The following is a 14,850-nucleotide window of genomic DNA, read 5'->3' on the forward strand; positions in this document are numbered from 1 at the left end:
ATGAGTATTATGATTTCTCATGTTACTGTGTATGGAATAATATGGTGTGTCCATCTTGAAAAAGCTTAAGATCGTGCTGAAACCAGTATTTGCACACGGTTCAGAATGTCTCGCAGTACTGGCTTCCGTGAGCCCCTGCCGTACATTCGTACCCGTGAAAGCTGTGAGTCAGTATCTGTTGGTGGTTCCAGAGATTTTGACGGTGAAAAGTTGTAGGTGGGACACCCGTTATCAGTAGAATTCTGCAAGTCATCAACATTTTGACAGTTCACTTGTATACTTCGACACACAAAAATGTTGTTAGAAATAATTTACAGAATCTGCAGTTTTCCAGGTAAAAGTTTTTAAGTCTTTTACGTTCTTTTCAACACGTGAAAACCCTCCCGAGGCCATTTTTGCCTCTGTAGTACCACTTCGCTTGTATTTGTATACACGGGAGTGCCTGTTATACAAAGGTAGCGCCTCATAGAGTTTTATTCATGGAAAAATGCTGGCTAAAAGCGACGTTTCGTGATTTGAGAACCTATGCAATGGCCCGAAAACCCTTGGCATGTTTTTATTACGTCAGTTACAACTATATTAATACTTTGCCTGCATGTACAGGGTGTAAATTTCAAGTTGACAAAGCAGCATAACTCTAAACATAAGCTTCACATGAAATAATGTGTAAAATGCAAAGTTGATTATTTTTGAGGGGGATATTTGATGGTGCTAAAATTAGCCCGCCACCCCCGCCCCCCGTGGGTGGGGCGTAAGGCAACTTTAAAATTTCAAATGGGAACCATTTTTTACTGCAGAACCAGATTCTACATAAAAAACTACGTACATTTTGTTTTAAACATGTGTTTTGATTCTTGGTAGTGGGCACTGCAATTCAAGAAAATCCATGTTCTCATGTTTGCATGGAAAATGGTTATGGATAAATAAAAAGTAGGATGTTTGGTTAGTTAGTTAGTTAGTTAGTTGATTTGTTTGATAATTAAAAGTTGTGTGGCATCATGACCACGAAACAAACAAAACTTACCAGAATCTGCAGAAGAAATTAATACAGTATTTGGGTCAACATTTCCTCTCTCAAACCCCACCCTATGGGGAGAGAGGGAGAGTTTTAGTTTCAGTGAATAAAAATTTATGAAGTAAATGAGTGTTTTTTATTTATCCGTAACCATTATCCATGCAAAAATGAAAATATGGAATTTCTTGATTTACTGCGACAACTAATAAGAATCAAAACAAATGTTCAAGAAAAATGTACATAGTTATTATGTAGAATCTGAAACTTATTTTTAGAGTTATTCTGGTTTGCCAACTAAAAAGTTACACCCTGTATATGCCAAACGTGAACTTTCGGCCATCATAACTGATAATGATATCGGAAAAAAAAAAAAAAAAAAAAAAAAAAAAAAAAGAAATTCAGAGTTACGGACGAATGTAGTCTTAAGAAGACTTGGCAAAGACGATGTCATGAGTAGAAATGACCGTCCGCACTTGGCCTACCTAAAAATAGTTTTTTCCTTGGCTTTCACAGGAACCGCCCATGAACAAATAGTGCTTTTATAAGCCGCCTAAGGTGCTGCGTTGGCCACACCTTACGCGAAAGAACCAGCTGATTTGCTCAGTTTGCCTGGGCTGTAGGAAGTGTGAGGTGATCAAGCTTTGACCGTGTACTGAAGGATAGCTACAGTATGGCATCTCTCGCGACAGGTGTACAGAGGGTCTTGAGGCTAAGGGCAATCCGAGGCACTAGACGCCTTGTCTCTGCCACCAGCAGAACGCAGTTTGTGACCCCCCTGAAAAACTGCATTTGTGGGCGCAGTGTAACGGTACCTTGCAGTGTGGTCAACAGGCCAACTGAATCACAGTGTCCTATAAGCGTAAGTCGCTAGCTCAGAAGTGTGATACGTCAGTGAGACCATCTGGCGTTCCGTACGCTCTTGCCACCGAATGCTTCTGCCGCAGTGCAGACAGTACCGGGTGATCAAAAAGTCAGTATAAATTTGAAAACTTAATAAACAACGGAATAATGTAGATAGAGAGGTAAAAATTGACACACGTGCTTGGAATGACATGGGGTTTTATTAGAACCACCCCATATTCCTAGAGGCGTGAAAGATCTCTTGCGCGCGTCGTTTGATGATGATCGTGTGCTCAGCCGCCACTTTCGTCATGCTTGGCCTCCCGGGTCCCCAGACCTCAGTCCGTGCGATTATTGGCTTTGGGGTTACCTGAAGTCGCAAATGTATTGTGATCGACCAACATCTGTAGGGATGCTGAAAGACAACATCCGACACCAATGCCTCACCATAACTCCGGACATGCTTTACAGTGCTGTTCACAGCGTTACTCCTCGACTACAGCTATGATATGAATGATGGTGGACATATTGAGCATTTCCTGTAAAGAACATCATCTTTGCTTTGTCTTACTTTGTTATGCTAATTATTGCTATTCCTATCAGATGAAGCGCCATCTGTCGGACATTTTTTGAACGCTTGTAGTTTTTTGGTTCTGATAAAACCCCATGTCATTCCAAACATGTGTGTCAATTTGTACCTCTGTCTGCATTATTCCGTGATTTATTTACTTCTCAAATTTATACTGACTTTTTGATCACCTGGTACTTTGTGTAACTTGCTTTAATTTCCTTGGCACTTGTATCCATTATGCCAGCAGTTTCTGTAGCCAACGTATTTTATTACCCCCAAGCCATGGGGGGGGGGGGGGGGGGAGGAGAATGTGGTGTAATTTTATATGATATGGCACATCAAATAAAAAATAGTTTCTTGTACTATGTATAATTAAATATAATAATTAAAGTTTGAAACAGCAGCACAATAAATCTCGTTACTCTGATATTCCATACATGTAAATATAGTTCTGATTGCCGTTCAGCAATTAGCTTCCTAAACTCCTCAACGCCAGAAGTCACAGCCAGCTGATGTTACAACTAGTTCCTTCTTTATTTTAGGTAAGATTTTTGGAAATCAGCGATATTTCAGTTAAGAAAATTTGCAAAAAACAGTGTCGATCACTCATGTGTATATTAAAGATATGACCATTTTCCAACTCTAGAAGTAGGCCATTTCCACATAATGCTGTGTAGAGGTAAGTACTAAAAATTCTAGAATGAGATTTTCACTCTGCAGCAGAGTGTGCGCTGATATGAAACTTCCTGGCAGATTAAAACTGTGTGCCCGACCGAGACAAGAACTCGGGACCTTTGCCTTTCGCGGGTAAGTGCTCTACCATATGAGCTACCGAAGCACGACTCACGCCCGGTCCTCACAACTTCACTTCTGCCAGTATCTCGTCTCCTACCTTCCAATCTACAGGGAAGTCGGCGAACATGGAGCAGTGTGTGTGTTGAAACCACATACCGTTAAACCACGGGGCTGTCAGGGAGGTCGCTGGCGACAGCTGTGCTCGCCTCAGCTGAGGAGCTACAGCCGCGCGTCAGACAGCGTGCAAGAGGGCGCGTCACGCCAGTGTTAAGTCAGTGGCAAGCGATTCACGTTTACAGACCTGAAACTCTGTTTTTAAAAATGAACAAAAGTTTAACCCAAAACAGGGCTTCCTACACCCTACGCATATCGTGTATCTGAAAAACAGTTTTGTAAAACAAATAGTAAGCGAACGTAATAGGTGGAACTGTAACCCAGAACCCCATTTTTAGGCGATCGTTAGGAATGCGAAGACGCCTTTCCCGTAGCAACTAACTTATCTCTCATATTCGTAATAGCCCAGCGGCCTGGAGACTCAGGGGGCCACCGGCGACGAAGTTCATCTGCTCTCCCAACCCAGCACCTCAGGCCCGAAACTTTGACTCTCGTGTCTGTGCGGTTACGTGAAACGTGGTGATCGTACCCCACCTGTGCCTGACACTCTTCAAAGTCTGCGACACTGCGCTGTTGGAGCTGCAAATTCTGTAACGAGACACCAGCTGCTTTGTGTGTGGCAGGAAATGAGCCAGTGGTTTGGCACTTTTCGTGTAACACACGGTGCTCACACTGAATGCACAAAAATTGCTGTTTAAACCATCACGTTGGCTTGTTATTGTTTTATAAACTTTTTAACATACACGATATCCGTAGGGTATAGAAATACCTGTTTTTTCGTGTTTACAGTGTAATTGTTGTACATTTGTAAAAATGGACATTCAGATCGCTTCTCGGTGGCTGACACTGGCGTGACGCGCCCTGTTCCACGGTGTCTGACGCGCAGCTGACGCGAGTGTCCTCCCTGCCAGCCCCGTGGTTAACGATACGTGGTTTCAACGCACACTCTACTTAATGTTAGCTGACTTCCCTGTGCAAATGAGAATTTTTAGTGTTTACCTCTACACAGCGTTATGTGAAAATTATCAAACACCACAGGCAGAAACCATTCGTATCTTCAATAAATAAACATGCACTTGAGACCGTTGTTTACTAATTTTACTTCCACTGTGCAATCGTTATTCCTCGAGCCGTCACAGAAATCCATTTTCTTAGATTCTATTTAAAGTGAATAAAATCATAAATTCAAACTTTTAATTTTGATACAGTGGCAGCCTCTTACCATATGTCAGGCAGTAACATATCTACCTTGTCATTATGTACACCAATTAGGCTTTGTAGTTGGATTGTGTTTAGGATGGGCCTACCTGAGTCGAGTGTGCCGTTCACTCGTGTGTATTGACCCTATTTAGTGGACAACATTCAGATGTTATGATATTTTCAATGACTGTAAACGTTTCCACTGGCCTAGCTCCATTGTCTCATGTATTGCAGTCTTTCTGCACTGCTGCCTCCTCTGAGGTACCTTCCCTGCAAAGTTAATAATCTAGTTTCTTAATGTTTATTGCCTGTGCCTGTTACAGTCAAGTCCCTGATAAATGAGCTAGTGGTTTATTTGCAGTGTCTTGTTCAACAACCCTCCTATCCGTCCAGCTGTGCTGAGCCCTTACATTCATCTTCGGTTTGGTACACTCAGCTGCTGTTACGGAGAAACTTGGGAGAACCGACCTGTAAACTGATGGAACGGTGAGTCGTCGAACTCGGGAGACCCACCAGTGTGACAGGCAGTGTGTGTTGCGTAAGCGGCCCCCCACCCCCAGCAATGTGCACACGCCCGCCCACGCAGCGCCTCTTGTTTGCAGCGCCTCTTGTTTGCAGCGCCTCTTGTTTGCAGCGCCTCTTGTTTGCAGCGCCTAGCGCCTCTTGTTTGCAGCGCCTAGCGCCTCTTGTTTGCAGCGCCTCTTGTTTGCAGCCCCGGCCCCAGCGCCGCCACTCAGCCTCCCAGCGGCGCGGCTGCCTGCCACACTCCGCCGCCTCCTGACGACGCAGCCGTCTCTCGCCTGCGGTGAGTGCTGCCGCTGCACGCGCGCGACTTGCTCACCCACAGTAATGCTCAGTGCCTCGCCGCGTCAACGCTAAAAAGATCTAATTTGAATTTTTCTGAAATTTTCGATAAAGCTGAGCTTACAGGTATCAGGAAAAATTATTTCTACACTTAATTGGTGTGTTCAATGTAACTGTTACTCTAGATGTTCCTTGCAAATATTAGAAATTAGTTCTGAAGGAAGTGGGTATAAAGCCAGCCTGTCGGTGCACTGTCATTCGACGAAACCTACGTGTCACGGCAATGACAGTAGAGCTGTTTGGAAGTACTCACGAGGAACCTCTTGAGTGCGAGATCACAAATTGTCTTTTGCTCATTTGAAAGTGTTAACGTTTCTAACAGGGAAAATATCAGCTGCTAATGACTCACCATCTCGAACAGGAGGGCGACAGAAAATGAGTGTCCGCAAGGTATCGAGACACACCTCTTATGGGACACACGTAACACACTTAACAAAATAGACATTATCCACATTTCAGAAATGTTCAGGACAGATCACCAACTTGAACCGCGAGCACAAAATGCAAAATCCTGAGTCACAGTGGTCGCAAAGGTGCGCACCCTCGAGATCGAAGCAAAGACCTTGGGAGCTACAAACCGTTCAGAACGTTCGGCTAACTATCCACTCCAGAACGTTCGGCTAACTATCCACTCTTTTAGATGACGCATACACGTGCAATGGTGTGAGGGCAACTGCTGGAATGCGATGGCGCACGCCAAACGAATGCGAAACTGTGTGTCATGGTGTTCTTTTACTCTTTCCCCTACAACTGCTTTTTTGTCCCCCCTCGACTATTAGATATTTATCTCCCTTTACGTACTGGATTAAGTGTTGAGTATCATATAGTTTTTCTACATCTTCATTGTCAACTTGTGATGTCGGCATGTATACCTGAACTCTCGTTGCTTGTGCTGGTGTTGGTTTCCTGTCGATTCTGTTGAGAAGAACCCTGTCACCGAACTGTTCACAATAGCTCGCTCTCTGCCCTAGCTTCCTACTCATAATGAATCCTACTCCTGTTCCGCCATTTTCTGCTGCTGTTGATATTACCCCATTCTCTTCTGGCCAGAAGTCGTTGCCTTCTTTCCATTTCACTTCAGTGACCACCACCACATCCAGATCGAGCTTTAGCATTTCCCTTTTGTTATTGTCTGGCTTTCCTATTGCATTCAAACTCCTTACGTTCCACGTCTTGACTCATATAATGTCATCCTTTTGTTGGTCATTCAATCTTTTTCTCGTGGTCACGGCAGTCTCCCCAGGTATCCAAATAGGCACTAGTCAGGAATCTCTTGCCAAGATCATCATGATACTTTTGTCAGTTACCGGCCACATCTCCTGTTGATGCACTTCATGTGTCTAATGCAGTGGTTTCCATTGTCTTCCCTCATTCCTTTTATCATTGCTGATTCATCTGCCTTAAGTGGAAGCTTCCAAACCCAATGGCAAGAGTGTCCTGAACCTGTCTGCTGCTCCACCCACTTTTGACAAAGCTGTTGACTGGGGGGTCTCAAGATTCTTTCATGAGTACTTGCTTGGTGAGCACGGGGTGCCAAGCTAGTGCAGTCTTTCTTCTTTCCAGGGCTGCATTTTCTTGCCCTTCCCCTCCTTTCCTCTCCTTGCTCCTTTGCCCCCTCCTCTGCCTCTCTTGGTGTCCTTGCTTATGTTGGCCCCGCTATCCTCCTGGTTATGTTGGTTTTGTAATTTGGCTTTGTTGCGTAATCACCTCATCCTTTTGGCATTCCCTGGGGATTGGCCTCCATTACTAAATTTCTATTGCGTCGTGTGAGCCATTTGGGTAAGAGCACCTTACCTAGTGTCTCCGACGTTTGCCCTCCTAGTTCATTCAACCTGTTCTTTCACGTTGTCGTCTGATGCTAGGGTGCATAGCCTGCTCAGTAGCCAGCCTGTGTGGTGGGGTCGCTAGTACCCTTTTGGTTGAGCCCCCTGAACACACAGGGATCACACTTCTGATATCTGTGCTGTGACCACCTCAGGTAAGGCTAGCAGTGGTAGCTTGTCATCCTGGTGCATTCGATCTCCCGGCAATGGCTGCTGTGCCAGACGGCCCTTGCTGTGGCTGGGTGGCGCACGTGAGGAGAGCCCCTGATTGGAGTGGGTGATATCAGGGCGGACACCGCATACGGATCCAGAACTCAGGCCGTTCTTTTGCGGCCGTCTCTCCCCGTGGAACTGATTCTTTTAGTGCTGCTTCTCCTGCACCTTCGGCCTTCCCTCCCGTGGCTACACCCTTGGAGGAGCGTCAGGCCCATCGGCTAGGGGTGAAACCTTTTCCCCGCTATCTGGTTTGCACCAGGACTGACGAGGATACTTTCAGCAATGCCAAACCTTTATTTTTGTGGAACACATTGAAGATAAGTTTGGGGAAGTGGACTCCCTGAACAAGGTGCGGTCGGGTTTGTTGCTGATCAAAACCACATCAGCTGCCCAGTTTGCAGCCCTTCGTGCCTGTAACCATCTTGGCACAATTCCTGTGTCCATTACCCCCCCCCCCCACCACCAGTCTCTAAATATGGTACAAGGTGTGATTTTTCACAGGGACTTCATCCTTCAAACTGATGAGGAACTTCGGAACAATCTTGAACGACGGGGTGTTCACTTTGTTCGGCATGTTCAGAAGGGTCCGAAGGACAATCACATTGATACTGGTGCCTTTGTCCTGGCCTTTGAAGGGGATACCCTCCCTGAGAAAGTAAAGATTATTGGTTATTGATGTGGCATAAAGATTATTCTTTATTGATTTGGCGTGAAGCCGTACATACCACCTCCTACGAGGTGTTTTAAGTACTTGTGTTTTAAGTACTTGTGTTTTGGACAAGTCTTCCTGCTGTTTGCAGGCCCCTCTCTGTGGTGACTGAATGTCCGCTCCATGAGGGGAGTTCATGTGTTCCCCCTCCTGTGTGTACTGCCATGGCAATCATTTGCCACGTTCACCAGATTGCCCAGTATATAAGAAGGAAAAGAAGATATAAGAGTATAAGTTCGTTGATCGTTTAACTGACACTGAGGCTCGTAAGAAGTAAGCATGTCTTCACCCAGTGTCCATGACGCTAGTTCTGCTTTAGTTCCATTTTCACCCCGTCCTCACCCGTCCTCACCCTTCCTCATCCTTCCTTACCCCAGTCCTGAATCCCTCTCCTCCCCCCCCCCCTCCCTTGTGGCTCCCACACCTCTGTGCACTGTTCCCCTCTCTCCAGCTAGAGAAGTGTCCCACTTCTTCGGTGTCTGCTGCTCAAGGGCGCCCCTCCTGGGATATCCCTTCCAGGCCAAAATTATGCTGCCACGCAACCAATGCTGCCACGCGATGACTGCGAGAACCACAGTCTGTGGGGCCCCCAGGTTGCCCGATCTCTTTCTGTTCCCGATCTTGCTGCAGCTGGCTCCTTTATGCCACTCAGCTCTCCTCGGTCTCAAACAGAAAAGAAGAAGAAACCTAAGTCCCGGGACAAGGAGCCTCTGGTGTCTCCAGAGATCCCATCCTTGGCTTCGCAACCCAATTCTGACTTGTTGTTCATGGATGTCACCCCCTCCTTGTCGGTGACAGTTGGTGACTGGCTTTAGCCTGTTCAACCCCCATTTGAATCGTTGTTCTATGGTTATCCAATGGAATTGTAATGGGTATTACAATTACTTACTGGAGTGGAAATCCGTTATTTCGTCTTACTCTGCAGCTTGTTTGGTTCTACAGGAATATAATTTTACTGATGATCACTCACAAACCGCCCCCCCCCCCCCCCCCAGGGGGTCCACAACTCTTTTGTGGACACGTGCGTAGCGAGCACGGGACCCCGAGCTAATGTGGCCCTCCTTCCTTTCCGGGCTGCATACCTTCCCTTCCCTTTCCGCTTCCCTCCCCGTCCCGCATCTTCGCCCCCCCCCCCCCCTCACCTCTGGCTCTTTCCTTCCCTTCCCTTTCTCCCCCTCTGGGAGTATGGTTTGTGCCTACGTCCGGAGACGGACGCTCGAAACTGTTCCAAATTCCTTGCTTTTACACTTGCAAGTCCTCGTCCTTCCTCTGTCCTTCTCTTTTCCTTCCCTCTTCTCCTTGCCCTTTTCTCCACTGCGGCGTTTGAGACCCCCTTTTCTTTCCTTTCCCTTTCTCTTTTTTCCTCCCTGTGCGTGTCTGAAGGCCGACCCACGCACTTCCATGCGTAGCCGGTGACGGGGTAACGCCTAATTCCCCGCCCCGGGTAGACAGGTAGGACACGTACGTACCCCCTGGTAACGGCCAGGCCCAGGGAGGGGTGATTACCCGAGCTGATACCTTCCGAAAGTGCCGATTGGTCCCTCCGTCCGTTTGGCGGGAGGTGTGACCTGAGGTGTGAACAATCACCTAAGGCGGGTGTGCCCTCGGTGAGGGCCCCCACAAGGGAGGAGCGCGCCATCGGAGACGCCGGTAATCATGGGGGATTCTTCCGCAATGGTTTCCTCACCTTCCACTATGTCTGCTTACAAACGTAAGTTCACTGAGTCTCAGCCACAGACGGTTCTTCCATCGTTGCCACAGTTCCTTGTTGTTTCTCGGTCTGACGAAGGTCACGACTTTTCCACGGTCAACCCTTTCATTATTCAGAAAGGTGTCGACGCAATTGCGGGTCCTGTAAAGTCTTGTTCCAGATTACGGAATGGTACCCTGTTGTTAGAAACACACAGTGCCCTCCAGGCTCAAAAATTGCTGCGTACTTCTCTGCTCCACACCTTCCCTGTCCGGGTGGAACCGCACCGTACCTTAAATTCCTCGCGTGGAGTCGTTTATACACGCTCCCTCGATGGATTGTCTGACGAAGAAATTCAGCACTACCTGTCTGACCAGGGCGTCACCGCTGTTCATCGGGTTATGAAAAGGGTTGACTCGAACATCATTCCAACCCGCACTGTCTTCTTGACATTTGACAAAGTTCAACTCCCATCAAAAATCAAAGCAGGCTATGAGATAATTTCCGTTCGCCCTTATGTCCCAAACCCTACGCGTTGCTATCGATGTCAGCGGTTCAATCACACCAGCCAGTCCTGTTCCAATCCGGCCAAATGTGTTACGTGTGGCAGGGATGCCCATGAGGGTGCTTGTCCACCTCCATCCCCTCGCTGCATCAACTGTATGGGTGACCACGCTGCTTCCTCTCGAGATTGCCCTGTTTTTAAGGACGAAAAGCTGATCCAGGAAATAAGAGTGAAGGAAAAGGTGTCGACCTTTGCTGCTCGAAAGTTACTCGCCAGTCGACAGCCCACCGTGCCTCAGAAAGGAAAATACAGCGCTGTCCTTGCTTCTCCTCGGCCAACAAAGGAGGCGGCCACGCAGACTTGCGACCTCACATTTAGTACCACGGTCGTCAGATCGGCCAGCGCAAAGATCGCCCGTTCAACCTCACCTCTTTCGCCTGCCCAGTCTATGGCTCACCCTTCGTCGGGTTCTGCTAAATCTCGAGCCCAAAAGTCAGACGCCAAGTCTTCAAAAAAAGAGCATTCTCGTGAAGAGTTTTTACGTACTGCAACTTCACAACCATCGGTTCCTCCTTCATCTAAACATACCTCCAAGAAGGCTACGAAGAAACACAGTTCCTCTCCTTCTCCGCCAAGGCGTGTCCCATCTACAGCACCACCTGGCGGAAATCGCCCTCGGCCATCTTCTGTGTCGCCGAGGCGCACTGTTGGTGGCCGGTCAACTGGCCGATCGTTGGTGGCAGGAGCAGCTCCTGACCAACCTATGGATCAGGATCTTCTGCCTTCGACTGAATGCCATTCCATGCTGTCGGTCGCAAGCTCTGAGCAGTCGTTGAGTTGACAGCACCCTTGGTCACGTTCCTCCATTTTCTGTTCACCCTATGTCCATTATCCACTGGAATATCCGCGGCATTCGCGCCAATCGGGAGGAATTGTCGATCCTCTTACGATCCTACTCGCCGGTCATCTTCTGTCTTCAGGAAACAAAGCTGCGTCCCCATGACCGCTTTGTTCTCCCTCATTTTCAGTCCGTCCGATATGACCTCCCCTCTGTTGAAGGCACTCCAGCCCATGGAGGACTCATGATTCTGCTCCATGATACTCTCCATTATCACCCAATCCCCTTAAACACTTCCTTCCAAGCTGTCGCCGTCCGTCTTTCCCTTTCTGGATACACGTTCTCTCTTTGTACGGTATACATTCCATCGTCTACACCAATGGCACGAGCTGATCTCCTTCATCTTCTTGATCAGCTTCCACCCCCCTATTTGCTGGTTGGGGACTTCAATGCCCACCACCCGCTTTGGGGATCTCCACATCCTTGTCCACGTGGCTCACTATTGCTCGACGTCTTCCACCAAGCGGATCTAGTCTGCCTCAACACTGGGGTCCCCACATTTTTGTCTGCCTCCACGGCAAATTTATCCCATTTGGACCTTGCGGTCGGTACTGTTCCGCTAGCTCGGCGCTTCGAATGGTTCGCTCTTGATGATACACACTCGAGTGACCACTTTCCATGTGTTCTTCGACTGCAGCCTCAACTGCCATATATGCGCTCGCGACGCTGGAAGTTTGCCCAAGCCGATTGGACACTTTATTCGTCTCTAGCGACATTCGATGACCGTCGCTTTCCCAGCGTCGACGATGAGGTAACACATTTTACCGACGTTATTCTCACAGCTGCGGAACGTTCAATACCACGCACCTCCGAATTGCCCCGGCGCCCTCCAGTTCCTTGGTGGAACGAGGCATGCCGTGACGCAATACGTGAGCGGCGACGTGCTCTTCGCATTTTCCGTCACCATCCAACTTTGTCCAACTGTATCCGATATAAGCAGCTCCGTGCGCGATGCCGTCGCGTCATCCGCGATAGCAAGAAGGCAAGCTGGAAATTCTTTACTAGCTCATTTAACAACTTCACTCCCTCCTCGGAAGTTTGGAGTCGGCTTCGACGGTTCTCAGGCGCGCCTAGTTTCTCCCCGGTCTCTGGGCTCACTGTCGCGCATGATACCTTAGTGGACCCCGTCGCAATTTCTAACTCATTGGGTCAGCACTTTGCTGAGATTTCGAGCTCTTCAAATTACCCGCCGGCGTTTCTCCCGAAGAAACGTGCAGCGGAAGTGCGACATCTTGCTTTCTCCTCTCAAAATCGCGAAAGCTACAATACTGTTTTCTCCATGCGCGAACTCAAACATGCACTCTCTTCTTCTCGCCCCTCCGCCCCAGGACCGGATGGTATCCATGTCCAAATGTTGCTGCATTTATCAACCCATAGCCTGCGTTACCTCCTTCGCCTTTATAATCGAATTTGGACCGACAGTACCTTTCCCAGGCGATGGCGGGAAGCTATTGTCGTTCCCGTTCCGAAACCTGGAAAGGACAAACATCTCCCCTCTAGCTATCGCCCCATTTCTCTCACGAGTAGTGTCTGTAAGGTTTTGGAGCGTATGGTGAATTACCGTTTAGCTTGGTGGCTGGAGTCCCGTAGTCTTTTAACACCAGCCCAATGCGGATTCCGAAAGCATCGTTCTGCTGTTGACCATCTTGTTGCTCTCTCCACTTATATCATGAACAATTTTCTCCGGAAACGCCAAACGGTAGCAATATTTTTTGATCTGGAGAGAGCATACGATACCTGTTGGAGGACAGGCATCCTCCGCACACTGTTCTCTTGGGGCTTTAGAGGCCGGCTGCCCCTTTTTCTTCGCGAATTTATGGCAGAGCGCACATTTAGGGTGCGGGTGAACACTACTCTCTCCCGTACTTTCTCCCAAGAAAACGGGGTACCCCAGGGCTCCGTGCTGAGTGTTGTACTGTTTGCCATCGCCATTAATCCAATTATGGATTGTCTCCTTCCTGATGTCTCGGGCTCCCTCTTTGTGGACGATTTCGCGATCTACTACAGCTCTCAACGGACCAGCCTTCTTGAAAGACGTCTTCAAGGATGTCTCGATCGCCTCCACTCGTGGAGCATCGAAACCGGCTTCCGTTTCTCACCCAGTAAGACCGTTTGTGTTAATTTTTGGCGACGTAAGGAGTTTCTTCCGCCCTCCTTACATCTAGGTCCTGTCAACCTTCCGTTTTCCGACGTCGCTAAATTCTTGGGTCTTATGTTTGACAGAAAACTGTGCTGGTCCTCCCACGTTTCCTATCTTTCGGCTCGCTGTCTGCGTTCCCTTAACACCCTCAGTGTCCTGAATGGTACCTCTTGGGGAGCGGACCGGGTGGTCCTTCTCCGCCTCTATCGCGCCTTAGTGCGCTCGAAATTGGATTATGGAAGCATAGTCTACTCCTCTGCTCGGCCGTCTATTCTTCGGCGTCTCGACTCTATCCACCACCGTGGATTACGTTTAGTGTCTGGAGCTTTTTACACCAGCCCTGTGGAAAGCCTTTATGCTGAGACTGCTGAACCTCCGCTGTCCAATCGGCGGGCATTCCTTCTGAGTCGTTATGCTAGCCATCTGTCTTCCATGCCTGCTAATCCAGCCCATAACCTTTTTTTCGACGCCTCCTTTGATGTCGGGTATGCAGGCCACTCCTCCTCCCTACTACCCCCGGGAGTCCGCTTCCGTCAACTGCTCCATTCTCTTTCCTTCTGCTTTCCTAAAACCTTCTTGACAACTTGGGGTACAGCACCGCCTTGGCTCCGTCCCCGGATCGACTTGCTCAGAGACCTATGTCAATTTCCCAAGGATGGTACCCCTACACTTGGTTACCGTCGGGCATTTGCTGCTCTATGTGCACAAATGACGGAAGCCACATTTATTTACACCGATGGCTCGAAAACATCGTTAGGTGTAGGGAGTGCCTATATTGTTGGCGACACCCCAAATCACTTTCGGCTTCCCGACCAGTGTTCGGTTTATACTGCGGAGCTTTACGCTGTTCTCCAGGCTGTCCACTACATCCGCCGCCATCAGCGGATACAGTACGTAATCTGCTCAGATTCTCTCAGCTCTCTCCTAAGTCTCCAAGCTCTTTATCCTGTCCACCCTCTGGTCCACCGGATTCAGGACTGTCTGCGCTTGCTTCACCTGGGGGGCGTCTCAGTGGCGTTCCTCTGGCTCCCGGGACACGCTGGTATCTGTGGAAATGAGGCGGCCAAGGCTGCAGTCTCTCTTCCTCGGCCAGCTCTTCAGTCTCTTCCGTTTACCGATCTACGGAGCGGTTTATGTCGCCAAGTCACTCATTTATGGCATGCGCATTGGTCAACACTTCCCCACAATAAATTGCGGGAAGTGAAAGCCGTTCCTTGCGCTTGGACCTCTTCCTCCCGAACGCGTCGTCGGGAGGAGGTAATTTTAGCTCGACTCCGGATAGGGCACTGTCTTTTTAGTCATCGACATCTTTTAAGCGGTGATCCTCCCCCACTCTGTCCCCACTGCTCTCAGCTGTGGACGGTCAGACACCTTTTAATTGAATGCCCCTATTTTAATCCGTTACGCTCCCGTCTACAGCTATTGCCTGATCTATCGTCGATTTTAGCAGATGACACGCGCTCAGCTGAC

The 14,850-nt window shown here is 48.5% G+C and overlaps 1 protein-coding gene across 1 annotated transcript in view; it reads left to right on the forward strand.

Moving 5' to 3' along the window:
• The window catches only part of LOC124743708 (poly [ADP-ribose] polymerase tankyrase-1-like), a 92,951-nt gene that overhangs the window by 52,643 nt on the left and 25,458 nt on the right, over positions 1-14,850 (forward strand). The window contains exon 3 of the mRNA XM_047248882.1: positions 5,248-5,340. Within this exon, the coding sequence (XP_047104838.1) occupies positions 5,248-5,340 (93 nt within the window). The remainder of the gene's footprint in view (positions 1-5,247; positions 5,341-14,850) is intronic.

This window comes from Schistocerca piceifrons, unplaced genomic scaffold (genome assembly GCF_021461385.2).
Source record: "Schistocerca piceifrons isolate TAMUIC-IGC-003096 unplaced genomic scaffold, iqSchPice1.1 HiC_scaffold_2512, whole genome shotgun sequence".
NCBI lineage: Eukaryota > Metazoa > Arthropoda > Insecta > Orthoptera > Acrididae > Schistocerca > Schistocerca piceifrons.